Raw genomic sequence first — 27,880 nt, 5'->3', positions numbered from 1 at the left:
TCAAATAGTACACTTCATGATGAATCTAACAAAATTTAGTTCACATAATCTGGACACTTTTAACTCAAGGTATCAATTTTTGAAGTTTACATTCAAATCTGTGAAAATAAATAAAGAAAATCCAATTTCAAATCAGGCCCAGCAGCTAGGTGCACACGGTCCAGTGCATCCAGAGGCGCTGATAGTGGGAGCCCGTGGTCAACGTGACCCCACGCGACAGACACACAGAGTAGGGGCGTGGCTTGACCGGCGACAAACTCATCGACGACGAGGTCACTGGCCTTGTGTTCCTCACTCTTGCTCATCGACTGATACCATTGGTTAGCCCGGTAGATCACTAGAGCTACCTCGTCGGCGATAATGGGGCACAACGGAGGTGCTCTGTGGTGGGCTCGTCGTCTTCGGTGATGATACGATCAGGCGAGCGTGGCTATAGTGTTAGGAGGTCCTAGCAGAGCTCTAGGGTTAGGTCTAGGTTACGGTGAAGCGGCGGTGTGCTCCGTCCGCGTGCATGGCGGCGGGCGACGCACAGCGCACGACGGCGAGGTCACCGTTCTGACAAGACGGCGGCCGAAGGTAGGTCTCCAACTTCGGGAAAGATGCAGAAGTTCTAGACGACATGGTACGGGCACTAGAGGGAGCTAAAGGTGGCCGGTGAGGTCGGGGCGACGAGCTCGTGCGCGTGGCCATGACGGACGCGCACGGCGAGGTCACGCGTTCCGGTGTGGTGGCAGCGGTAATAGTTAAACTAGCTTCGGCCTTAGCATCTAGACCCTACAATGACGGCCAGATGAGGGAGAGAGAGGTCAAAGGTGGACGGGTTGTGGCTGGCCACGGGCGAGCTTGAGCTCGACGGTGCACCACGGCCATGGCGGCGATGGCGGCGGTGCAATGCGGCCTTACCCTTGCATGAACGATGGCGTTAGCGGCTCGGGGAAGTGGAGCAAGTCATGGCGGAGCTATGCGCGTGACGAATTGAATGACAGGGCTACGGTGGTGGCGTGCGAGCACGGCGGAGGCACGGCGGCGATGGCGATGGCGGTTCAGCTCGACTACACGAGAGTGAGAGCGAGAGCGAGTGAGTGAGAGTGGGAGAGAGTGAGCGTCCGAGGCGCCCCTTTTCTCCTCCTCGGCATGGCATCATAGGGCAGGCTACGGCGTACGACGCCATGCAGCAGCCAGCGCCTACACGTGGTCGGCCACCATGGCCGATTCAAATTGGCCATCAGGGCCTGATGCTGATGACTGACAGAGCTACTTCATCCACGTGTAACTTCTAATCTGTGGTGAATTAGTGAAAATGGTATTAGTGAAAGTTGTAGAGCTACATGCACTCTCCAACTTTGCTTTAGAAAGCTTCCTCTAATTCGCCATGGTTTTCAAGTTACAATGCCCCAAAGTTGGTCACTTGCAACTATAAACAACTTTAGACTTAGCAAAATTTTTAAGTCTCAAAACAACATTTTGTTGATTCTTGTGGGCCCTATTTGACCATGTTAGGCATTGAATTAGCTCATGACCCTTAAACAAAGTTTATTCCACATAAGATAATCTACAACTTTTATTAAGGGTGCACTGTCATGCAAATAATCTATGCTATAGTTCAACTTTGATCAAAGTAGGATAATGAAAAAGGCATTTCACAGTAAACCAACACTTAGAAGCAAAATTGGCCCATGTCATGAATACAAACATTGTTCCATTTACCATCCTAGATGTGTCTAAGGCGTTTTTTGACCTCACAACCATCTCTTGCATTGGTCACACATGACCACAAGCATACGCATGTATATAATCAACATCACATGTGATAATATGTAAAGAATAAGATAAAATTACATATGCTCATGCTCATGAATACTTAAATGATGCTTGTGCTCATGAAATGCAAGTGCCCAATACAATGCTTAACACTAGGGTGTTACATCCACGGCAGCCGCTGCGGCGTGCCCGGGCCCCTCCCTGGCGCCATTCCTCTCCACCGGACCTCCCTTCGTCGTTGCTCCTGCTCCGCCGCTCGCCTCGCCTGACGGCGCGGGCACCACCGCGCCACGCGTGGGGATTGCTTCCTTGGCCACGAGCTGGCCACCCGATGACGCTGATAGGCCCTCGACTCTTGCTACGGCTGTAGTGCCCCGATGTAGACGGCGGCGGAGGCCGCACTGGGAAACGATGCATGTTGCAAGCGTACATTCAAATGTTTCAGAGAGATATGTTGCAAGAGTTTTACGCGGATGTTATAAAAGTAGATTGAGATGTTGCATATGTTGCAATGGTTATACACGTATGTTGCAAACGTCTATCCCCAATGTTTCATCTGTTTTTTCGAGCGTATATTGCAAGTTTGTTTATCTAAATGTTGCATATGTTCTATACACATGTTTCAAGTGTTTTTATCTAGTTGTTGTGTACGTTTGTAATAATTTTTAAGTGTTTTATCTATCTTCACACATATATCGTAAATGTTACCTATAGATATTTTAAAAGTATACAGGAGTGTGTACATAGGATGCACGTGGGCATCGGGAGGGGCATGAACTTGGTTCCGTTTTCGTTCAGCAGCGAATATGAATAGGAGGCCTGTGGGTCAGTGGGTGGGTTGGATTAGTCTGACGACTTCCGCTGATATCATTGGCCCATGTGAGACCACACGGACCCACCTGCCATTGAGATTGTTCTGCGATCCTCCGTGCGGGTATCGGCGCAGCTCCCCGTGGCGCCAAAATTTCATTTCCCCCAAACCCATCCCAAAATTCCCCAAACCCCTCTGTCCCTGTGTCTTCTCGAAGAAGACATACAGTATCTCGTCTTCGCTGCGGCGATCGGCGGCGGCGATGGTGTTCCTGCAGCGCAGCCGCCCCATCAACCCCCGCAAGCGCCCGTCCCCGCCGCTCGAGCCCGAGCCCGAGCCCCCCAGGGCCGCCGACCCCGACGCTTCCTCCGACGTCGACGCGGCGGCGGCGCTGCTCGCCGACGCGGGCTGCACGCTCCTCGTCCCGCCGCACCAGCCCCCGTCCCTCTCCTCGCCGCACACGTTCGCGGCCCGCCTCTCGCGCAAGCTCTCCGCGGGCGGGGACGCTTCCTCCCCTTCGGCCCCCGCGCGGCGCCTCCTCGAGGGCCTCGCCGCCTTCGCGGCCTCCTCCCCTGCGCGGCTCCGCCAGCTGCTCCTCCCGACGGCGCCGCACGCGCAGAGCCTCGCGCGGGCTCTCCTCTCCGTCCCCGCGCTCCAGCCGGGCCTACTCGCGCTGCTCCTCGAGAAGCTGCCCGAGCACTTCGACGATGGCGGCGACGGATTGCCGCTGCAGGACGACGTGGGGAGGCTCATCGTGTCGCAGTTCCGCTGGCTGGATTTCCTCGTCGATGCCGACGCCTTCGTTGACAAGCTCGTGGAGGTGCTCTCCGTGGCCCCGCCCCGCCTGAAGAAGGAGATCATCGGCTCGCTCCCGGAGATTGTTGGCGACCAGAGCCACGCCGCCGTGGTTGCTGCGCTCGAGAAGCTCCTGCAGGAGGACTCCGAGATCGTGGTCGCTGTGCTTGATGTGCTGTCGGATCTTAACCTCAACGAGGAATTGCAGGAGCAGGTGATGTAGACACATTTTCTCCTCTGTTTTGTGTGTCTGTCAGTGAACTTTGTTTTGTATATGTCTGTATGATGAGGAGCAGGTGATGTGGATACATTTTCTTCTCTGTTTTGTGTCTGTCAGTGAACTTTGTTTTGTATGTCTGCATGATGAGGAGCAGGCTATGTATACACATTTTCTTCTCTGTTTTGTGTGTCTGTCAGTGAACTTTGTTTTGTATGTCTGTATGATGTTATGATCTGATGACGTGGCTCTCCTGCAGGCAGTGACTGTTGCGATATCATGCATCCGGACAATTGCTCCAGACCAGATGCCTCATTTGCTCAGGTTCTTGCTTTTGTCGGCTACGCCAGTCAATGCTGGGAGGATTATATTGCAGATACGTGAGCAGCTCAAGTTTGTTGGTGTGGTGGATCCACGGGCTGCACGAAATAAGAAGCTTAAAGGGAAGGCATCGGCTAAAAGCACTGATGGGGCAATACTTGATACACTGAGATCAGGCCTGCGGTTTAAGAATGTAAACTGTTTGAATCTTCAGTTTATTTTGCAGCAAAGTACTGTAGATTGGGGAAGCTCTCCCCTGGAACTTTCCGAAATCCTTTTTGTAGCTATGTTCAAGCTTCTTGGCTGTGCTTTGTTGTGAATGCAGATGCTTTGTGAGGCTTTCTTGAAGGAGCTGAAGTCAGTTGACCACCCGAGGGATCACAAAGTGATTGATGTTTGGCTCATCATGCTTATCTATGCCAATGGTGGTGCTCTACAGAAGAGTGCAGAGAAAATATTGAAGTCCAAGATCTTACAGGAGTGCATAAGAGAGACGCTGTTTGATCAATGCATTCATGGAAACACTGAACTGGTGAAGGTTAGTTCTTCATTATACTGCAACGATTGTATACATGCAGCATACATGTAAATGTCCATGCTAATTTTGAGTCTAAATGCGACATGATTTTACTTGAATCAGGAACATTTCATGTCATACCTCTCAGTTAGCAATTACTTGTTGGCTTGCAAGGAAGAGAAAGCTAGAGAGTTTGCGGCTTATTTGTTCATAGCACTATTTGAAGAGTTCATTGATACATATTCCAGGCAAGAGGTACTGCTTGGCTTCCGACACTTCTGGTTGTCATGATCCACAGGCTAAAAAGTTGAGGATGTCTTATATATGCTGATGGCACGATATAATCTTTGTGATTTCTGAAAAATTCAATTTTGTAACACTTTCATACACTTTGGTTGTTTAAGTGCGAATACATAATAAATGGATATGTACTCTGTGAATTAGTACTGAATTACCATTTATCTTCGATTACAAATTATCTGTTCTGTTTTGTGCATTTTATCTGTTCATCATTTCCTAATAGTTTGTCCCTTTTTTTGGCAGCTTGTGGGTTCATTGGTCGCTCATATAGGTTCTGGTGTTAGCTATGAAGTTTCATCTGCTCTGGATATCATGATTTCTCTAACATCCAACAATTCGGAGGAACTGATTCCTATATCTTCACATATAACTGGTAAGGTACTTTCCTATGCTGGTAGTTGGTCTTTAGTCCACCCTTTGTATTCTTCTTCTGATATATAATGCAATGATATGCAGAGCTCCTGCATATTTGAGAAAAAGAAACTTTCCTTTGTATTTAGTGCTTTTCATTTGCTGAACAGACTTATTGACCTTTTCAATACAGGAATATTGGATTACTTGGAGAGTTTTCATGAAGATAATCTTCGGAAGGTTTGTGATACATTGCTCATTTCTCTCCTAATTTGTGTCTCCATAAATAATACCTGATCAAGAACCATATAGGTTTACGATATCTTCTGTCGTTTGGCACTGGCTGCTGGCTTCAATACTGGTTCAGGTGGCTCTAAAGTAGCTAATGAGCTTCTAATGGTGGTGAGAAAGCAGGTATGACCACATTTCTTACATGGGTAGCACATTCTTCTCGGAAAGACATCTTTCACTTGCAAATTACAATTCGTTATTGCTCTCTGTGCCTGCTTCTTGCCTTGTAGGTTGGTAATCCAGACATGAAGTATAGACGGATGGGAATAATTGGGGTTTTAAGGATAGTTTCTACTATCGCTTCCACTGATGTCAATGCTGTTGTGAACTGTTCATCATCTCAGGTTTGTTTTAAGCACAATGCCACAATGTAAATTTAGGATAAGTGGCAATATTTTGTTGAAACAACACGCCAAGTTCATATGTTATGTCTGACCATGGCATTCCTTCAGATGCCCAAGTGAATGCCAGCTCTCATCTGAGCACAACTATCATAACAAATTTATTGCTGAATTATTTAAACACCTTGAATACCTCAGGTATAAACCATCTATCATGACAAATCTTGATAGATAAGATAATAACAAATTTGTATGAATAATTAAACTACTCATTGTTAGTTGGTGATTCTGTTTGTTGCAAAGCATCATGAATGACTGATAAAATAGTATACCACATATCTTATACACATGCTGAAATGAAGGATAACATGTTAGGAATGCATATACTGTACAGTAAAATTGCTAAAGTTCCTTTTCTAGGACACAACTGCACTTATTGCACAAACTGCACTTACTTTATCAACCTTTTTTTAGCATTCATGAAATCCTAATGCTAATTTTATTTGGCTGGTTTGGTAGCAACCAAATTGTGAGGAGGCCCTGGAATTGCTGAAGATGTCTGTTAACTCATGCAAATTTGTGACATTACCCTTGATTTTTCTATATGATGAATTAGCTGCTTTGCTGGATAGCAAAGTTATTCACTCTTCAATTCATGAGTGGTAGGTACAAAATGATGGTATATGTTCAGTATTTCGTCATATGTATTTTCTGCTGGTTGTGCTCATGCAAGATGGTTTATTTTACCAATTGGTCTATTCAGGGTAGGAGAGCATGCTGCAGAATTATTTGAGACACCTTTTCTTGCTGATCTAGAAAATGGCGAAGTACTGGAGAAATGTGTATGTGATGACATAGAAGGTTAGCTAAATGATGTCATAGTTATTTTTTGTATTATGGACTCCATTTCTTTTGAACATTAGGATGTCAATACTTACAATTAACAAGTGCAAATGTAATTGTTGACACCTTGGTTACAGGAGAATTATGGATGAAGTTGGATGGAAATATCTCTCCAGTATGTGTAAATATTATGCCTCTAGCCTCCACTGCTCCCCAAAAGTAAAATACCATAAGTTATTGATGGTGTCATTATTTGGTACTCCCTCCATTCCAAATTATAAGTCGTTTTGGCTTTTCTGGATGCATAACTTTATCTGTGCACCTAGATATATACTATGTCAAAACAGTGTATCTAAAAAAGCCAGATCGAATTATAGTTTGGAATGGAAGGAGTAGGTAATTAGTTTCAAAGAACCTGCACTAGCCAAATTTACTGATATTTTTCACTTTTTGCAGATCTCAATCCTGCTTGCAGATCCTTATGTCCCAATTTTCACTTTTAACAACAGTAAGTGCAATAACTACGCAGTTTTATATGTCTTAATTGCTGAGCTTACATTCTTCTTGCTTTATATCAAAGATTGAGCGTTTAGTAAATGAAGGCTCACTTGGTGGAATAAATGCACTACTTGGCTGTCCTTTGCACCTTCCCTCTACCAAGGTTATATACATTTCTCTGTTCAATTATATTGCTATCTACTTTCTTGGTGTAGTTCTAAATTGCTTCGGTGAGGAATACTTCTAACTCGCTATTACACTCAAATAGTTTCTAGTGGCGAATCACAAATTATTTACTTCCTCTGGTCAGAAACATGTCGTTTCAGACAAGATTTAGTCAAACCTTAAAAACTACGTAGTTTGAAAAATGCAAGCTACATGTATAGAATTGTATTGAAAAACACTTGCAAAATCTTATAAATTTGAAGGATTTTAAAAATATATTGTTAAAGGAATTAGTGGTCAAATATATGCATTGAAGACTGTGCAAACTCAAATGTGAAGTATTTTTGACTGAAGAGAGTAATTCTTAAGGTAGTTTGCAAAATATTTCCAAACAGAAGTGCCAATGGGGAAACTTGTCAGGAGTAGCTATTTTTTCTTAAGTGTTTACCTATAGGTTGTTTGCAGATCTCTTCACTCTTGTACAAAAGTACAAGGACTTCACTGCTTCCACTATATAGATGTCACTTCTGCAGTGTATAAATTGTCAAAATTTTGAGAGATGCTATTTAATGATCAAGCAAAATAATAACTTCTAATATGTACCACTGACAGCACTTGGATGGAGCTAAATGGGGAAACTTGTCAGGATTGCAGAAAAAAACAGTGTGCTATTCCCTGTACTATGCAATAAACTGGATCAGGGAGTTGGTGAGTGGTTTTGTATGTTATAGTTTTCAAACTGTGATTTTCATCTCTATTGTCTAAACTAGAGAATCAATGCAGCTCAATGCTTTCGGCACACAAGTTGAAAGTAGGGTTGATAATGTTTCACAGAAAGCAAGGGATGAGACAGCAGTAAAACTTATGAAGCGTGTAAGAAATCTGATGTGAGTATACACCCATCGTTATTGTGCTTTTATACTGATAATGATCACATTCATAGTTAGGCCCACTTCAGGAGACATCTATAAATGTAATAGAACCATTTAGATCCTAGTGTTCATTGGATATTGTTTGCTCTGCCATCATCATTCCTGGGCCCTGGGCACTGGAAATTTTGTGGTATTCTTATTTCTGATTCCAAGTGTGTGGGCAGTGAATTTCCATCAGTATTGTCCAGTTGATTAATCTAAATCTGAGAAGTTAGTAGATTCCAAACTTTTTATGTATTCATGTATGGCATATGCCTATGAGTAATGACAAATTTGTGCAATTCAGATTACTTGAAGGCTTGCTGAATGCATTTCTCAAAAATTATCCATTATCTCTGCCTGAGCTGCGATATCTTGGGGATTGTTCTGGATCAACAAGCACCAGCAAATTCAACATTCCAAAGAACATGAGAGAACAGAGCATAACTGGTGCTTCCAGCAAAAGACAGAAGGGTTGCAAGGGCAAAGCCTCAGAAAAAATGAATCCTGATGATAAACTCAAGCAACCTACAATATTGGATACTTTCAAAAGAGCAGGAGTAACAGTCAGTCAAGCGACAAACAAAGCTTCTTCACAACCATTGTCAAGTGGAATGATGTCAAAGGATATTGCACAAGATGCTAATGATCCTGGTGAACTTGGGCTTATAGATTTAATGGCAGCACCAATTAAACTGGATATGCAAAGATTCAAATTCAGAACTCTCCATACAACATGCTTGTCTTTGTTGAACTACTCAGAGGTATGGATTTCTTCAGTTTAAATTGACTAGTGGATCAGAAAATCTTTTCTTCCTATCTTAATTGTCATCTTATGTTCATTAAAACAATTGGTATGCTTTTTTTTTGCAGTGTCAAGATTCATCTTCTTACCTTGAAACTGAGGTACTTTATTCCTACTAGATAATTACTGCTAAAATGTGGTTAAATTATTAACATCTGGCTATTTTTTCACGCAGCTACCAACATATCTATATCTTCTCCGTGATCTGCATAACAAATTAGATAATCTAAATCCTTCAACCAAGACTTTTCTTAGTACTTCTCAAGCAAAATATACTCGTACTCACTGCCATAAGAGCACACAAGAATTTCTTGACAAAATCCAGCCTCTATTCTTAGTTTTAAGGAGGCATCTGGATGGAGCAGTTTCAATGATCAAAGATGGTAAACTTCTATTTCATAATTTCTGCTTCTTGTTACTTTTACATTGTTTGAATTACTAGATAATTAATGGGCCGAGTTGGTTTCTTTATGGTTGGGGCTGTATGTGCTGGTAGGATTAACCCCCACTCTCCTCCTTTATGTACCTTTTGATCTTAATGCATGGACACGCAGCTCTCCTGCATTGTTCGAGGGGGAAAATCAGTGTTTGAATTTTGTATAATCCTTCATTGGCTCTCCTTACTTTCGGTTGATAACACGATACGCTACTATTCTTCAGTATCAGAGAGCTGCCCAGATAACTGGAGTTCACATTCATCTTCTGCTGGCAACCCAGACATACCATATGTGGTGGTCTCCAAATCATCAATTGTGACTGCTGTATGCAAGGAGATTCTTGGCTGCTACAGGAAGGTTGTTCTATGGATGTATTTTCTTTCATCTGAAAATAGACGAGAGGTCTAGAAACTGAAGCTGCTTGCTAACAAGTCTGGTGCCTTTTGCAGTTACTTGCCATTCCTGATCTGTTGAATCAACCAAACATGTCAATTCTGAAGCAACTTTTGCAGACTTTGCAGCCAACTGAAAATTTTGATGATGTTCTTTCTGAGTTCCAACCATCTCTTGCTCCTTGCAATGTTGATTACCTATATTGTGGAGCATGTAAAATGTTGGAGGATATTATGGATCCAGGTAACTAGCTGTTAGTGCCCACAGTGCTTGGACATTATGTAATCTTTTTGCCAAATTTTAGTGTTCTAATCTTTTTGCAGTGTCCTTGTTCTCATACCTTTTGTCTTCTGATGTGTTAATTACTATACAATCAATTGTAAATTCTGTTGTTGTATTGTTGGAAAAATCTGGGGAACCAAATGGGAAAAATATACACATGGGATGCTCCAAAGCGATCATTCCCTTTCTGCGAAAGCGTCTTGGATACTCAGCTCATAAGCTGCTAAGCGCTGATTTCCCTAGCGAAGATGCTGAAAAAGGATGGCAGAGTAAAGTAAGCTTAAGTTCCATCCAACTACCTTTTTAATGTGCTAGCTGATATGTGATAAGCTTGTTGCTCCTACTATGTTCCCTGCTTTTTGTCTGTCAGGGTGATCTTATACAGAAGATATTGCAAATATACCTCAGGAATAGTGACTCTACTTCAGATCTACTTGCTGAGATATTGCCTAAGGTGGGCCATCTCTACTTCTTGAGTGTGCTCTGAGAGACACCTCACTTAGCGTATAGTTGTAGATATGAACTACATGATCCTTTTCTTTTTGCCCGAGAATACTCCTTATAGCTTCTTATTCCATGTTTTAAGGAACCTTCGCTCAAAACAAAAGATACCCAAGATGTATCGTATGGTTTTCCAACATTGTGTTCCTCCACTATTCCCTCTTGGTACCGTGTGCTTGTAAGTATGGCATTTGATGCATTTATGAACTATCCCATGCTTGTCTTGTCTTCTAACATTTCGGTCACTAATGCAGCATGAGGAGAACACTGGGAGTTTAAACAAGACGGTGAGCAATTTAAATCAGCATATATGCGCTTGAATTGCTCCTTTTTTCCCTATTGCTGTGTCCTTTAATCTAAAGCTGTAGCGATGCCTGATGTTTGAGTAATTTCCATCCTACTATAGATCAAACAAGCACTGAAGGCTAGAGCATCACCTGAAAGAGGATCAGTTGATACTATTCTGCAAGAAATTCAGAAATCAGTGGAGGCATTTGTCTCTCTAATAGGATTGTGCAAGGCTCACGAAAAGGTTAGTTGTACCATAGCGACTCAAGCTCAAATCCCTCAAACAGTACCTTGTGCGGTTGTTTAAGTATCGGGCTGCTGGATGAAAGAGACACTATTTACAAGATTCTTAAATTACAGGTTTCTATGCATGCAATGGCAGTTAAACATGGGGGGAAGTTTATCGACACATTTCTGAAAGGTGAGGAATTGTGGTTCTATAAGTTCACTATGTATACATGCCTTTAACCTTTTAACATCTTGTTGGTAACACCAATTTTGGTGTATCTTGGTCTTGACCTTGACAAAATAAAATGTTCAATTTACTATTACCCTTTTGCAGCCTTCAGCTTTCTAGAGACACATTTCGAGCAACATAATGGCACCATAGTCAAAATGGTAAGGGCTGTAGGTTACACTTATGTTCCTTTTGGTATCACTGATGAATTACAATGGCTGATCAGTGTCGCTGATGAATTGTGTTGATACAGCTAAGACTACTTCAGAAAGCGACAAGAATAATCCAATCCATATGTTCAGATGCTAAGGTACAGTACAGCTGATGATTCTGTGTATGTACGACGTTCATACCATAAGCCTTGTGCTCCGTGCTTACAGCAGTAATGTAGGGTAACAAGCGGACAATGATCACAAGCAAAGTACCTCCTGCAAAGAGATCCATGGAGCGGTTCTTGTTCCAAGTTAAGGCGCTGCTACACAACTGCTCCACCGAGAAGGAATTCCAGATGGGTAAATTTTGCAATCTCATTCACAGTTTCTCCAGCACCATGCCTAGTCATGCACAAACTGCAAGTTGGGAGACGCGGCATCTCAACCTAGACCTGTGGCTTTGTGAATTGTGATAGGCAATTTGAAGCTGTGCCTACCTCCTGCTCTAATGCCCTCCACTTTGTGAATTCTGAACTGTGACAGGCAATTTGAAGCACAAGGACTTGCAAGGCCATGTGGTGAGCTCTCAAGCCTATGGGAGCGTGGACGAGGAAGATGAGGAGCAGATGGAGACTGACTCTGAGGCTCCGGATGAGGAGAACGATAACGACAACGCAATGGACGAGGATGCAGTGGAAGGGAGTAACGAGACGCCAATGGAGGAGGAAGAGGAATAGTGGCATAGGTACTAATCTGTACATCTCTCTCTAACCTGACCAAAAATTGTCCCCAAAATTAACAGTTGCGTGTGTGTGCATTTGGTGTAGAAATATAGGATCCACATCAGAATCTGGGTTGTAAGGCTATCCGCACTCATCCACCTCTATTTTCATCTCTAAAAAGGAATATTCTATCCTAATCATCGAGATTCTCTACTCTATATCCATTTCTCTCGCACTCGTGTTATCTCTATCCCATACTCTATACCCACTATTCCATATTTTATTTCCCTCGCTCTCTTTCTCTCTCCCACCAACTCTCTCTCGCGCGGCTACAGTGTTGATACAGTGTTGCCACAGTGTTTAGCGTGGCCTCTCACGAGTGCTGAGTTTAGCGGTTTTTCTGTGCAGCCGGTACCGTACCGGGACTTTGCAGGTGAGCGGTGCAGGAGCGCGGCACGCTACGGCCGGCGTACCGGCCCCTTTGCAGGTCAGCGGTGCGGTCAGTCTAACGTCACTTGTAAATACGAAGTCTGAATCAGGAGCATCCACTAGTTGGATGCTCAGATCACCGTAAATACGAAGTCTGAATCAGGAGCATCCACTAGTTGGATGCTCAGATCACCAGGGTATCTATCCCGTTTGACAGCAGTTTATATATTTCTAGCAGTTGTCGTTTATAACAAACTCATAAGTCATAACCCATAAGCACAGACGGACATTCTAGAAAGAAACAAGATTACAATGCGAGGGGAGAAGGGGAAGCAAGCCTACTACTGCATCGCCTCTGGGAGACGAGATTCAGATGGCCTTGGCGGGTGGCGCGGTGGAGGCTGAGAGGTCGGCGAGGAGCGGCTCGGTGGAGGGGGCGCCGCCGCCGGTGGTGGCGTTGGCGGGGGAGTCGGGGTCGTAGTTGGGGTCGAGCGCGCGGTCCATGGCGCGGCGGCCGGTCTCGAGGCAGGGCTTGCAGGCCATCTCGATGGTGATCCAGCCGAGCACCACTGCCGCGATCGCGATCACCGCCGTCACCACCGCCCCCATCGCGATGAGATTCCTCTCGTCCTCTGCGCGGGCGGCGGATCTGGTGATGTGGTGGATGCCGCGGAGTGTCGAACGGGACGGGGGCTGGGGGCCGGCGAACCAGTTGCGGAGGGACGAAGGGGGCCGTTGCGGTGGTCCCGCCCTGGTAAGTGCGGATCGCAGCGGTTGGATTGGATAGGTCCGGCCGTCCGTGGTCGGGCGCTCGGCAGCTCCAAGGCAACTAGGTAAGGCGGATCCCCGAATTTTTTATTTTTTAACCTTTTTTTTTTGAAATTTTTTCATAAATATGTTTTTCAAAATCTGGACTCTTAACTCAGCGTCATGGTTGCTGGCACCGAGCTTACACTTCTCGGCGCCATTGTTGCTGGAGCCGAGGTCGGGGTCACGTTGGCGGCGTGGACGCTTACATGGCAGCCAGCTCGGCGCCGTGGATCTTAGCGCCAAGGCCCCTCTTACGTATGGGCCCTCCCTTTCTTTCTCTCTTCCTCTCTTTCTCTCTGCCGAGCTGTCGTCACCGCTGCTCTCGTCCCCGCGCCCTTGCCCGCGCTGGCTGTCCCCGCCGGCGCCCGCGCCGCCCATCCGCGCCCACGGCGGCCGTCCTCGCCCGCGGCGGCCCGACGCCCGCGCCCTCGGTGGCCGTCCGCGCCCGCGCCCGCGCCGGCCGTCCCCGCCCTAAAGGACATATGTTTCGTTATGTGTTTGAACTAGATGGACAACCTAGTGATAATATATCATGGAGGCACCGTTGAATGCGATCGCTATGGATATGTTGAGTTTGTTGACATGCAAAGCGTGCCTATGCTATTCAATGATAGGTCTTCATTTAGTGGGATGGTTGCAAGGGCTCGGAAGGAGCTGCATTGCCTTGGAGATGATGATGATGGCATTGCAGTTGAGGGTGTACCGCACCTAGGTTCTTCTTCCAACATCTTCAGGCGAATGATCCCAATTGAGTGTGCGGATCAGTGGGAGAACTATGCGAGATCGGCTATGAAGAGCCAGTTGTAATGTTTGAACGTGGTTGTGCGTCGGGTGTTAGTTGGTCCCATCCTTTATAGGTTTTCCCCACCAATGGGTCAGCAGGCACACTTCGACCCTCCCGTCCTAGAACCTGATATGGATGTGGAGGTTGCACCTACGGTTCCCGATGCTCAATCTGCCTATATATACGCAATGCTAGATGTATTGCTACTTACTTTCCAACTAATATTTTCTTTTGTTGCAGTACCAATGTCTGGAGGGTCGTCTAGGGGGAGAGAAAAGGGGAAGGGAACTACCATTGTGTGGGAGGGTTCTCTTGGTCCCGATTTCTTTGAGGAAGCTCTTCATGAGAGGTTTCCAGTTGAGAGCAAAAGTGATTTCACCAAAGAGACACCACTGAGAGGATACGATGAACGAAAAGAAGAGTGGCCAAAATACATGTATGGTGAGGACTGCTTAGTGCAGATGTTCACCGAGGGAATAGATGGAGGTCGTCGTTTCTTTAAATGCCCGCGAGGATGGGTAATTGCTATTACTGTTTGTTTCTTCAATATGTTCCTCTTCTATACAACTTATATGACATACTTATTGCAGTCTTCTTTGGCCGAATAAAACTGTGGGTTCACTAGGTGGGTCGATCCTTGACCTATTTATCCGCATGCAGAGTATATCTACTACCTGCAGGACCGTATCTTCGATCTAGAAAGGAAAATTAGCAGCGGTTACACGGACGACGAACAGGACGACAACAATAATTGTGTTGATTCACAGGAGGCACTCTGCAATGATTCATATTGCACATGTCCTAACCACAAGAACAAGGGCCTCCGCCATCACCCCCGCCACCACCACCACCAACAATGGAGGCTACTCTAGAGAAGGTGCAACACAATTTGCTTTGTGGCCACACTACTAGGACGACCCTATCTTATTCATATGGCACATCTATGTGTTTGTTGTTTGGTTTAATTACCTAAGACATGTTAGGTTTAGTAGAAGGAACTCTGTACCCTAGTTCGGTACATGTTCTCACATGCCATTTCATGTGTGTTGTGTGTTGAATTATATAATGTCCTACTTCGTTAGGTTTTGTTTGCAGCACATGATCATATTTCACTACGTCCGTAATATTATACTGAATATTATGACCACAAATAATGAAAACAACTACATAATGAAAAATCCAATACTATGCCACGTTAAACAACACAATAATACTAGAAGTACATGTCAACAGTAGATAACATTCTTCTTGAATAAACCATAGAACTAGCAAGTCATGGAGACCACAAATAATGAAAACAACTACATAATGAAAAATCCAATACTATGCCACATTAAACAACACAATAATACTAGAAGTACGTGTCAACAGTAGATAACATTCTTCTTGAATAAACCATAGAACTAGCAAGTCATGGAGACTACTGAGTGCAACGAGGCCACTTTCCCTTCCTCAAGGCATCGGGATTCTCCTCCATCGCTGCTTTCGCTCGGCGTGCACACTTAAGCTTCTTCTCCCTCTCCTCCCTGTATGCAGCAACATGCCTCCTTTCCTCCTCTTCCTTGTGCTTTTTTTTGCAGCCTCCTCTCCGCGTCTCTTCTTCATCATCTCCTTATCCTCTGCCTCCCACCGCAATAGTTCTGTATCCATTCCTTGTCTTCAGGCTTGATCTCAGTGTTGATCCACTGCTCAAAATCACAGAGCGGTGGAGAGGTTTGCAAAAAATGCATTTGTTACAAAACAAAAAAATCATGCAAGATGTCATATGACACAAACATCAATTCCTCACCATCTTGTTAATGCGGCGCTGACGAAGTGTAGGCTCAAACGCAAAATTGGAACACATCCAATACCTCTGCCTATACGTGTCCTCTTCATCGGACTTGGCTACCTTGCAAGGATCGCCGTAAAAGCACATGAGCACTGAAACACCACTAGGCAGAGGCAATGGGTCGAAAGCATTTTCGGTCATCCGGCCATAACTACAATTCAACCAATTTCGTTCTAAGAACCGAAAGCAATTAATATTAAACCCTAAACCTAGGGTTTACCATTTGATGCACAACAATGAACCCATAACATAACAACATGCGCTGAGGTTACCTTGGTCTGCTAGCTTTTCCACGCCTTGGCATCATACGGTTGTATAATATAAATATTAAAAATTGCATGAAACCCTAAGTAATGACGATTCTCAGGTTGAAAAATCTGACTAATATATACTGAATCAATGCGGAAAAAACTAGGAGGGGAACGAGGATATCTTGCTTTCGAAGATCTACGGATCAAATCAAAGTTTCCAAGGTCCAATATGCCGATTCGTGAGGTAGGACGAAGTGGGGAGAGAAAAAACCCGAGAGGGAGGAGAAAGAAGAGAAAGAAGGCTCGGGCATGAATGTTGGGGGTCGGGTTAAAACACCACTTCGGCGCTATTGATATTGGCGCCAAGCTCGGTGCCAAGATCTACGGCGCCAAGCTCGGCTCCAGGATCTACGGCGTCGAGTTGTCTGTCAAGTCACCGCCACGTTCGAAACGTGTAAGCTCGGCGCCAGCAATGATGGCGCCGAACTAAGGGTCCAGATTTTGAAATCATACCTCCAAAGACATATTTGTGAATTTTTTTTAAAAAAAAACTAAAAAATAAAAAATTCGGGACGGATCCCCCGTTGTCTTGTCATTTTCTCCACCAGCAGTCCAGCACCAACACGAAAGGGTCCTCGACTCCTCGTCAATCGTCATGCAAATCAAAGTTCCCCAAACTAGAGGAACTCGTGACTTTTCGTCTTCATCTTCAACTATGTACAACACCTACACTTGCAAACTCAAAATAAACCACCAGTGTTTGTGTTTACATGCTAGACAGAAATTTATCAAAGCCGAATACGAGGATACTCCTAGATACTCTCTTCGTCCAAGATAAATGCACATATCGTATTTTGAGGAGTCAAATATTAGTTTAACTAAAATTTTTAAAAATAATATTAATATTTGTATATTTTTAAATAAATTTATTGATATCATAAACATTAACACTTTTTGGATATACTTATCAAACTTAGAATTTGTAAACTTCTTGAAATGCGAGATGTATGTTTATTTTGGGACACCCAAGCGCACATGTGAAATTCCGCTTGATTGACACGTGCTCTTAGTCACCCTTTCGGAGGTTGGATTCTAATTCTGCTTTTTTTTTTTGGCAGCAGCCTTACTTTCTGCTTTTGGGCTGTTAGCTACTTCGCCCGTGGGCTCGTTCTGGGCTTGTCTGGCCGTGGACGCAGTTGTAAATTCCTAATGCGGCCGTGGCCCACAAGTCCCAACCATCCTCTTATTAGCCTTTCCCCATTTGTTTTGAGAGAACCTTGCGTGTTAGCCCATTGACCCAGCCCAGTGGCCCAACTAAATTCACTTCGTTTTCTTTCTTCCTCCATACTATGCTGCAAAGATCATATCAGGGATTCTGAAGGCCACCCGACAAGAGTCACCCACCAGTGGTTGCATTTTTTGTTTCTCAAAAAAACACACACACACACACACACACACACACACACACTAGTGGTTGCATTTTGTTTACTGCACGCTGCCTGCCTGATTGAATCGATCGACAAGCTGCGTCTGAACCGCATGCATGCAGTTTCTTGAGACGTTGTGCAAATTGTTCTCTTCGCAACTTGCAAAGGTTCAGGTGAGTGCACGTAGTAACGTAGAGAACCCACCCATGTCTGATGCATCATCATCTTCTCCAATTGATCTCTGAATGACGCGCTCCAACACGATGCATTAGCATTATATATTGACTTTCCAATTTACCTTACCTTACACGTAGATCAACACATAAAAAGCGCATATATACTACGCGTACGAATGAACACAACTGGCTTTCTTTCTTCCGGTCATTATATATTCATTCGTTATCCTTTTGACTTCCATTTGCTGATAGACGTTGCTTGTTCAACCGGCTAGTGGAATATAATGCATGGATCATGTGGCAAAACTCAATTGCTGGATCGCTGGACAATTGCAAGCAAGTTGTGTCTGGACTTGCAATGTTCGAGTGGTAGTAGTAGTTGTGCAAACAATGCAATTTGACCTGACGACCTCCTCCGTCCCCTGCATCGTGCGTGCTGATGCCCGCAGTGACGCACGTGTTTCCAGCTTTGACTGGTGAGCTGACCTTATTGTTTTTACGTACTTGCTGATGTCATTAACCACACTGTGGCTTTGACCATATATATATGCATGATATATGTGTGCTCTGCCCTTTCTTTCTTCTTGTTGATGCTAGCGTCCAAAACAGGTGAGCTAGCTCTATCAAGCCCCCTTTTCTCATCGTGTTAATTACATTCTTTTTGTGTGTCATGCATGCAGGCATGAGCGATCGACCACACGCGTGGATACATGCATTTTAGCGTAGACATCATGGAGACTGGAGAGTACGTGATAACTATCTCTGCTGGCCGCTGCTGCACTGATCTTATCTTCCAAAGCGCTGGTGAGATACACGCGCGGGTTTAATTCTTGGCTTTCAGAGTCCCCACAATATAATGGCCCATTTGTTTGAAAAGCATGTGTAGATATTTTGGTCACTACTTACTCGCCGTATAGTAGTACGTCCGATTGAAAAGCATATATATAGATATTTTGGTCACTATTCTCAGCACGTCTGATTAAAAAACATAAAGACTATATATATCGGATTAATTAGAACTATATTAGGTCGCAGAGAGCTATCCCTTGCTTTTGACCTTTAAATCTGCTCGTGGCGCTGCTTTTGCTGATCCGATCGAGAGGATAAGAAGGCCATTGTTCTTGCTGCGTGTACTTGCTTGCTAGCTTCCATATATATATGCATGGATAATGTGGACGAACTGATGAGTAGGATTTGACTGGGAAGAACAAAGTGATCGGCAACCTATGTACTTCTTCTGTTTCAAGTCATAAGTCATTTTGACTTTCTACAGGGTGGTCTCTCCAAAAATTTGGAGCCTATAGCGATCGAATGAAATGCAAATTGAGGTTCTAAATTGTCAACTTCGTTTTGTGCCTCCTATAAATAAGGCATACTTTCACTAATATATATATATATATATATATATATATATATATATATATATATATATATATATATATATATATATATATATATATATATATATATATATATATATATATATATATATATACACCATAAGTTTAGTATGTATTCTGGCCTAGCTAATTGCTTATAAAAAATTCATCAAGATAATAAAACAAAAGAAAACCAAACCTTGAACAAGAATTAGTGATGGTGTGGCCGTGATGCGTAATGCCTTCGGCCGAAACGGAACAACAAAAATAAATCACCGGGTGAAAAATGTAACTGAGAACGCGCACGTAGTGTAGTGGTAGGGATGCAGAAAGCGCATCCCCCTTCTCACCAAAAAAGGACACTCCTTTACTATTTTTAGTGAAAAATATGTGGTCCACTAACAGTTTGTGTTAGCTTTGTGCTTGTTTTTGCCAGCGAGAAGAAGCTGAAACCAAACAATTTGAATTGTTGAGGTGGCTTTTGAAAAGCTTAAAATCTGGCATGTAAGAAAATGAACTCAAAACTCAAAATTACATTATGAGTTTTTTCCCCAACTTTCGGTTTGCTGAAAAGCTAAAAATTTATAAGAATACTAAAACCAAAAGACATGAAGCTAGGTTTTTAGCCAAATGCCTAAAAGCTAGATTTTTTTAAACACATTTTGTAAACTAATTTTAAATCTAACACTGTTTAATTTTTTTTTTTCAAAACTAACACTTTTGGCCGCGCCTATTGCCATGGCGCGGCGAAACGCCTGTGTCGCGCCCTGCATAGTGGCGCGGCGGGAGGATGACGTGGCGACGACCGGTGACGTGGCAGGATCTGCCGCGCCATAGACCACGGCGCGGCACTGCCGCGCCAAGTCCCACGGCACGACAGGACCTGGACACAGACAGAAGATCGGCTGCTGTCGGTGAGGATCGGCATCGACGCGACCATGGACCCCGGCTTCGCGTCGCAGCTGAACGACATCTGCAGCTCCGACCCCAACGCCTTCGCCTTCCTCGACCCCTCGCCGGTGGGCTCCGAGCAGGTGCTCTAGTCTGACATGAGGTCGCACAGCACGGTCGACTACTGCGCGTCCAACCAGGGTGCCTTCTTCGGCTATTTCGTGGCGGCGATGACCAAGCTGGGGAGGATCGGGGTCAAGACACCGGCCACTGGCGGTGAGATACGCCGGGACTGCCGGTTCCTGAACTAGTTGCTAGTTAATCTCGCTGGCAGTGCTGCCGCGACGCATTGAAACGAATATGAAGCAAATAAATGAAGTCCGTGCGCAAGTTGACAAGCTGCCACATAACATTTTCATTGGTTCGACATTGGTTCGACATAAGTTCAACATAATATAACCAACTAAGCCTGCAAGTTTCGGACGATAATATTCGTTCGACCTAACAAACTAAGACCCAAGAGTGTAAGGATCCCTCAGACGCCTCTGTCTCTTTAGATTTGTTGGCAACACATTGGGAGTGTAGCCAACGTCGGTGTGGTCACATTGCCAGTGCGTACGGCTCCCTGCAAGTATATGATATGCACGATTACTTATAATCTTTATGATCGTTAGTTCATGGAGCCTACATATTTAAAGAAACTACCTTTGTTACTACCTGTGAGGCTCCTTGGGTACCAAGCGGGGCACCACCTAGCTGAGACATGCCGATCTCGTCTTGCGGCCAATCGTCCCACTGGTGGTGCTGTCTGTGGAAGCCCGGGGGGGTCGTCGTCGTCCTCGTTTGCAGGGTCCTTCCCAGCGCTATGATGTGGTGGTGTATGCACTGCGGAAGTGGCACCTGTCATCGGTTGAGAAGAGCCAGCTGGTGTCCTCAAAGAGCCAGAAGACGTGCCACCCGACCGCGCTGGGACCGCCGGTTCCACCTAAGGAGTGTCCATACAGCTCAGCTTCTGAGCTAGTTTCCTGCAGCTCCGCTTCACCTTCTGCATAAATAGACGTTAAAGTTAGTGCATTTCCCAAACACATATACACTAAAGAAATATTTTCGAAACGGACAAGTTTATATTTACCTCCACAAAAGCCTCGAGAACACATGGCCCCTGCCCTCTAGACTTGTGAAACCGAAACGCTGCTTCGTTGGACATCCTTGACAATTGTGTCACCTGGGTATAGAAACGCGGTTGGATAATTTTAGTACACATACTTAATACTAAATGGATAACAAATTGTACCATTCGAGTATCTTACCACATATCTTTGAAGCGGGGCTCTCTGTAGTTGTGTGTCATCCCTAGTGGCAACATTGTACACATCTTCGATCACATCTTCCTCTGAGTCCTCGTCAATCGCCTCCTCAGTGTATGGGGGCTTGATATGTGTCCTCGTAGACCTGTGAAGCCACCGTAGGTACTCGTTGAAGGTGTGCTGGTCGTGTGGGGGACCCGCATGGACTACTGCCGGTCCTTGTTCTGCCACAACTGGATGTACGCGTTGTGTGTCACGCGCCAATCCTTGGTCTTGTACCTCTTCCTACGGTCATACCTGGAACAAAACGATGTTAGTTGTACCACACACACCTCTAAATTGTAGCTTTGTTATTAATCGATAACGCACTCGTGCAATTTTTGGTTGGTGGAGTAAAGTGGTGGTGGGTAGCCTGTCATTCTTCTAAACTGCCTGCAAACCCTATTGGGCAAGTGAATCTCGACCACGTTGAAGAAAATAAGAGGGACGTTGTAGCGATACTCATCTGACTCATCCCTAGTGACAGGACTCAGATAGTACTCGAGCTCCGGAGCATCACAAGGACACCAATGCACCTGAACATTTCGTAATTGAGTTAGGTTGTGATATAGTGTACATCGAACAAGACACATGTATGATAGTAAAGAGAGCATAACCTGGTGTTGTGTCAGGACGCCGAGACCGTCCGTGTACTCCCTATACTTGCGCCTCGCATTCCCTCTAACTAACTCTGCTTGCGTCTAGATATACATAGCTGTAGGGAGTGTATCCTGCCCGTTCTATTGCTGCATTGAACACGATAATGAATTAGCCATTAATAATTTCATCATATGTAACAGCCTCGAAGAATATAGTGAACCGAAGTACTTACCGGTAAACCAGTAGCAAGGGGCCTCCCAACGGGCCATCGTTCCCAACACCAAACCTAGAGTAGGTAGGAGCAACCCCCAAGGTTCGCATACCCTGAGGTGCGACGACAGGCAACACATAGCTGTCGATACGTCCATGTCAGGACTACGCTGCCCCAGCTGTACGCCGCTATGTTCTCCCACGGCTGGCGTAGTATGTCCAGAAAGATCCAGCTGATGGTGTTGCCCGAGGCGCCTAGGAATAGGAAAGCACCAAGAAAGTGCCAGAGCCACACTCTAGCGAACCTGTCGATCTGAGCCTCATCAGCCTGTGGGTCCAAGTAATCAGAGCTCTCTATGATCCAGGACGATGAAACACCGGAACTTTTCCTAAAATTCACCAAAGAAAATGAGACCCGATGGCTGCAGGAAAGCAATTCAAGTATTAAATAGGCTTGAATTGCTCACTTATTTTTCTTGGAAACCTCGTTGTCCGGTGGAAGAAAGCCAGTGAACTAAGCCACCAGCTCCCTCAAGTGATCGTTGTAAACTATACCTGTCACTGGAAGTCCCCCAACCGAAGGCCAAAGATAGCCTTCACGTCTTGCATGGTCAAGGTCATCTCACTGCAAGGTAGGTGGAACGTGTGGGTCTCAGGCCTTCACCTGTTATAAGAATAGAACGACTGTTAGTAGCTTCAAATTTATTATAAGAATATTTACGTACAAAGAAGGCTCTCGCACTTGTCTACAGCTACAGTAAGTAATGCTAGGTCAAGGGGAGAAAGACCGTAGTTGACAACACGGATAAACTCGAGGGAGCCGGCACGCCGTATGTACGGCGCGTAACGCTCGTCCCACTGGTGCGCCCTGGTGTGCGTGCGGGGCCTCAAAGGAGGCAAGGCCACCTCTGCGTCGGTGTCACTCAAGATGTGTGCTCGGTGCTGGTCGTCGTATTCCACCTCAAGAAGGGGATACAACGGGTGCTGTGTGGGAGGGACCATCCTGTTACAAATTGATAAACAAAGGGTTATAGTATTCAAATTAACAATATTCAAATTAACATTATGTAGCATTGCAAAATTTGAACTACTTGTTATGCAATACGAACACAATATGAAAGCACATGTATATATATTCAAAGTAACATTAACAGACATATTAAACAACTTCACTAGGAAAATAAGCATTTGACGAAACTTCATCAAGTCATCCAAATCACCGTATCACGCACTACTAAGTACCGACACTTAAAAACTAGTATCTATACTGACAACCTTTACTACTATAAACTAACTAAATAATAAATACCTAATCAATCCCTAAACCCAAAATCCTAACTAACAGTAACATAAACCCTAACTACCTAACCAAACCTTAACTATACTACAACACACAACCTAAACCCTAAAAACTACCTACCTAAATAAACAAATTCACTAACCTAACTATCCTAAATCACTAACCCTAACTAAAACAATAATCATAATAACATGAAATCGAGAGAGGGAGCTACCATGATATGAGCGGGCGGCCGGTGTCCGTGACGCGCCGGCGTTTGTGGCGCGGCCGACGTGGGCGCTGCGCGGCGTGTGTGCGTGCAGATAGAGGGAGGGTGGCTCGCGGGCGATATTTACCTGGGATTGCCACGCCATTAGGGATGGCGCGGCACTACCGCGCCAAGATCGGTGGCGCGGTAGACCCTGCCACGTCACCGGTCAGCAGTACCGGTCGTCGCCACGTCATCCTCTTACTGCGCCACCATACATGGCGCGGCACAGGCGTTTCACTACGCCATGGCAATAGGCGCGGCCAAAAGTGTTAGTTTTGAAAAAAAACAAACAGTGTTAGATTTAAAATTAGTTTACAAAAAGTGTTAAAATTAAAAAAAACTTCAAAAGCTACACCTCAAACAAATAGGCTTCAGCTTCTAGCGCCGGTGGACTAGGGGTCTATTTGGTTCACACCTTGGAAAAGCTGTCTGGCCCAGCCAGCAATCCCAGACATCTAAATTTAGTTGCCTGTGGTCATATTTTGCTGCCTGATATCTCACATTATTTGGGGGCCGTGTTTTTTAGCCTGGTGCGGTTTGCATGCTCACACAAGCCCCTATGAAAATGTATTTTATGCCGTACCTAATTAATAAATATAGTTTGGTTTAGTATATGTGTGTGTATATTTTTCTATGAACTCAGTGAAAATTAGAGAAGACTATCTTAGGATAAATAAGCTAAAAGGACTTACAATCTGGAACCCAGAGAACATTTAATTTATCTGTTAGCCAGTGCACCAAAAAGTTATATGCAGTGTTCGACCCGGGGTCAACTGGGGCTTGGTAAGGTGTACATACGCGGTTGGGAACTACTACAGAAATGAGGTTTCCCGACCGGGACTAGCAATCTGGGATTAAAGGTGTTGTTCTTCAGTCCCGGTTTGCCACAACCGAGACTAAAGATCCTCTGAGCTTTAAAAAAAAAATAATGCCTCCCACCGCTGTGCCCCGTGAGATTCGAACCCAAGACCTCATGTACTGCCTCGCGCGTAGCTTACCACCCCACCTACACAACACATCTAACAATGGATGTGATGCTTTCCTTTTGAACTAACCCATCGGGGGACCTTTAGTCCCGGTTGGTGTTACCAACCGGGACTAAAGGGTCCTTTAGTCCGGGTTGGTGTTACCAACCGGGACTAAAGGGTTTGCCTTTAGTCTGGGTTGGTATTACCAACCGGGACTAAAGGTTGGAGGACTTTTAGTCCCGGTTGGTGGCTCCAACTAGGAGTAAAGGTCCACCTTTAGTCCTGGTTGGTGTCTCCAACCGGGACTAAAGGTCCCCTGTCACTGTGCCGAGCGCAGTAGCCGTTAGGCAGGGACCTTTAGTTCCGGTTGTAGACACCAACCAGGACTAAAGGCCTCTCTAGTCCCGGGGGCAAAAAAAATACCGAGACTAATGCTAAATTAGGATATCGTTCTAAAGTCTGTTCTCTAGTACGCGTGCACGGTGCATGCATGTGTATATAGTTTATGTATGTATAATAATGCATTCACATTTCATGTACGTACAGCTAGCTAGCTAGGTACGTACAACGCATCCTACAGATACATATGCATTGCAGTGCAGATAGCTAGAATCTGGAGATCCATAGACGCCGTGCGCACGTGAGACCGTTCCAGTTTTTGCGGACTTGCGGTTTGACAATGCATGCAATGCAACATGGATGCATGCATGTATCCATCAAAAAATTCTCCAGGAATCTGGAAATTCTCTTGCACCGTATATAGGCGCATGTATATACGTTGCCCATGCATGGCTATACAGCTCACACGGATCGATCGATCGGTCCTTACGTTTCCTTCACTCACGAAATTAATGTAATCCACAATCCATGCATGCACGCACGCACGCATGCAGTAACACGTACTAAGCGCAATGCATGCATATTATATATAATATTCTCTCCGTTTTAAATTATAAGCCGTTTTGATTTTTTTGATATATTTATTTTGCTATACATCTAGATAAATAATATGTCTAGATACATAAGAAAATGAATGAATCAAAAAAGTTAAAATAACTTATAATTTGGAACGGATAGAGTATATAAATAAACAAATCCATGGATCGATTTATTATCTATAAGCCATACTACATACATACTGTACGTGCGTACGTGGAAATAAAGCGGCAGAGATGAACATATACGTATATTGCAAAAATATTCATTTGACCGTTGGTTGGGTTCGTGTGGCTGAGTAAGTCCGATGGATTGCAGCCGTTCGTTCGTAGGCGCATTATATATAGAATCCAGTATCCACGCACGCTTTGGAGGGCTGGAATGAACCACGGGTTTGGGAGAGGAGGCGGCACACAGTTTTGCTCCCACGTACACGTAAGCAGTGACATTTTCATGTACAGCGTCGTATAATTTTTTTTCCTATTATTATTATTATTATTATTATTATTATTATTATGATGGATGGATCTATATATCGCGCGGTATGTAACGTGGATGTTGTGGTCTCCAGAGGATGAAGTCTCTGCTGGTGTACATGCATGCATACACTACTAGAGAACAGACTTTAGAACGATGTCCCAATTTAGCATTAGCCTCGGCATTTTTTGCCCCCGGGACTAAAGGACCTTTAGTCCCGGTTGGTAATACCAACCGGGACTAAATGTTCCTTTACTCCCGGTTGTAGCCACCAACCGGGACTAAAAAGTCCTCCAACCTTTAGTCCCGGTTGGTAATACCAACCCAGACTAAAGGTAGACCCTTTAGTCCCGGTTGGTAACACCAACCCCGACTAAATGATCCTTTAGTCCCGGTTGGTAACACCAACCGGGACTAAAGGTCTCCCGATGGGTTAGTTCAAAAGGAAAGCATCCCATCCATTGTCAGATGTGTTGTGTAGGTGGGGTGGTAAGCTTCGCGCGAGGCAGTGCATGAGGTCTTGGGTTCGAATCTCACGGGGCGCAGTGGTGGGAGGCATTATTTTTTTTAAGCCGGGAGGATCTTTAGTCCCGGTTATGGCAAACCGGGACTAAAGATCCCCACCTTTAATCCCGGAATGCTGGTCCCGGTTGGGAGTCCCGGTTATGGCAAACCGGGACTAAAGATCCCCACCTTTAATCCCGGAATGCTGGTCCCGGTTGGGAAACCGGGACAAAAGGCCTTTCCCAACCGGGACTAAAGCCACTTTGTGTAGTAGTGATATAAGCGTAGACTCCAAGTTATGTAAGACGTGCAACGCAACGACACGTTGCTGGTCTGTCGGCATTTATCAAGTCCCAACGTAGCTACTAGTCGTAAGAACTAGCTAGCAGTGACGACACAGCATTGCATATTTGCATTGCATCGATCCAGGTCGACTGCAAAAAAAAAAAAAAACCCGACCAAAGTCTACACCTGCTGGTGCATGCTCATCAAGTCCCCAGCAGTGCGTCCCCAGGCCAGACATCGGAAATGGTGGCCGGCCGTATCAAAAGAAGCTAGCATCATCTGTATGTGCAGCTGACCACTGAGACCAGCAGGTAGCAGCAGGTATTTTGCATTGGGTGCATGGTATGGTGACTGTTTTAAAGTGCCACGTCATGTACTATACCGCTTATTAGCTGCATATTGCAAATGGCTCGATCGACCGCCTCGACAGTTCTCTCGTAAACAATGCGTCAATGCACATTGTAGATGTTAGTATATATACTTCTCTCGTTCTAATTTATAGGCCGTTTTGGTATTTCTAGATATATACACAATTTTTATCTATGTTCCTAGAAAAGCCAAAAACGATCTATATATTTTAAGATCAGTGTCTGGGAGTCTGGGACGTAGATATTTCATGAGACATGTGTAACTCCATCATCAATTTCGGCAGTAATATATATACAGTGTAAGTAAGCTACATTTACTAGTAGAGAAACGCCCTTTGATCCAGCTCGAAATTTGACTTTAGTCCTGATATTTTTTGCATCCGAGACTAGAGAGACCTTTAGTCCCGGTTTATAGATCCAACCGGGACTAAAGGTCCCTGCCCAACGGCTACTGCGCCAGGCTTTTGCTGGAGGTGACCTTTAGTCCCGGTTGGAGCTA

The 27,880-nt window shown here is 44.7% G+C and overlaps 2 protein-coding genes across 5 annotated transcripts; one reads left to right on the top strand and one right to left on the bottom strand.

The window, feature by feature from the left end:
* Window positions 1-2,726: 2,726 nt before the first annotated feature.
* On the top strand, window positions 2,727-14,911 carry LOC136545193 (uncharacterized). Of its 4 annotated transcripts, XR_010780951.1 has the most exons (32): window positions 2,727-3,581; window positions 3,844-4,098; window positions 4,231-4,443; window positions 4,546-4,677; window positions 4,966-5,095; window positions 5,267-5,313; window positions 5,386-5,487; window positions 5,595-5,708; window positions 6,225-6,367; window positions 6,469-6,566; window positions 6,686-6,767; window positions 7,005-7,056; window positions 7,129-7,209; window positions 7,824-7,919; window positions 7,995-8,098; window positions 8,430-8,886; window positions 8,996-9,028; window positions 9,103-9,310; window positions 9,588-9,721; window positions 9,814-10,000; window positions 10,081-10,313; window positions 10,410-10,493; window positions 10,626-10,718; window positions 10,795-10,827; window positions 10,947-11,072; window positions 11,189-11,249; window positions 11,391-11,446; window positions 11,539-11,595; window positions 11,677-11,797; window positions 11,981-12,182; window positions 14,423-14,700; window positions 14,773-14,911. XR_010780951.1 is itself a non-coding variant. In XM_066537241.1 (31 exons), exons 1-30 carry the CDS (start codon window positions 2,835-2,837, stop codon window positions 12,172-12,174), a joined length of 4,473 nt encoding a protein of 1,490 aa, XP_066393338.1. In that variant the 5' UTR covers window positions 2,727-2,834; the 3' UTR covers window positions 12,175-12,182; window positions 14,423-14,786. The 4 variants fall into 4 exon arrangements, 3 of the variants coding, with proteins under 3 accessions (XP_066393338.1, XP_066393337.1, XP_066393336.1); XM_066537241.1 differs by having other exon boundaries at window positions 14,423-14,786; XM_066537240.1 differs by lacking the exons at window positions 14,423-14,700; window positions 14,773-14,911 and adding an exon at window positions 12,568-12,700.
* On the bottom strand, window positions 12,791-13,369 carry LOC136545194 (outer envelope membrane protein 7-like). The gene has a single exon (XM_066537242.1). It carries the CDS (start codon window positions 13,195-13,197, stop codon window positions 12,958-12,960), a length of 240 nt encoding a protein of 79 aa, XP_066393339.1. The 5' UTR covers window positions 13,198-13,369; the 3' UTR covers window positions 12,791-12,957.
* Window positions 14,912-27,880: the final 12,969 nt, after the last annotated feature.

This window comes from Miscanthus floridulus, chromosome 3 (genome assembly GCF_019320115.1).
Source record: "Miscanthus floridulus cultivar M001 chromosome 3, ASM1932011v1, whole genome shotgun sequence".
In the NCBI taxonomy this organism is placed as follows: domain Eukaryota; kingdom Viridiplantae; phylum Streptophyta; class Magnoliopsida; order Poales; family Poaceae; genus Miscanthus; species Miscanthus floridulus.
The sequence above is the reverse complement of the archived record's forward strand: the minus strand, read 5'-3'. Positions and strand labels throughout refer to the sequence as shown.

Excerpts from the sequence above, each read along its gene's own strand:
- LOC136545193 (XM_066537241.1), top strand. The coding sequence starts at position 2,835 with ATGGTGTTCCTGCAGCGCAGCCGCCCCATCAACCCCCGCAAGCGCCCG. Across the intron at positions 7,057-7,128 it reads AATTTTCACTTTTAACAACA|ATTGAGCGTTTAGTAAATGA; the intron begins GTAAGTGCAATA and ends TTTATATCAAAG. Across the intron at positions 7,210-7,823 it reads TGCACCTTCCCTCTACCAAG|CACTTGGATGGAGCTAAATG; the intron begins GTTATATACATT and ends TACCACTGACAG.
- LOC136545194 (XM_066537242.1), bottom strand. The coding sequence starts at position 13,197 with ATGGGGGCGGTGGTGACGGCGGTGATCGCGATCGCGGCAGTGGTGCTC.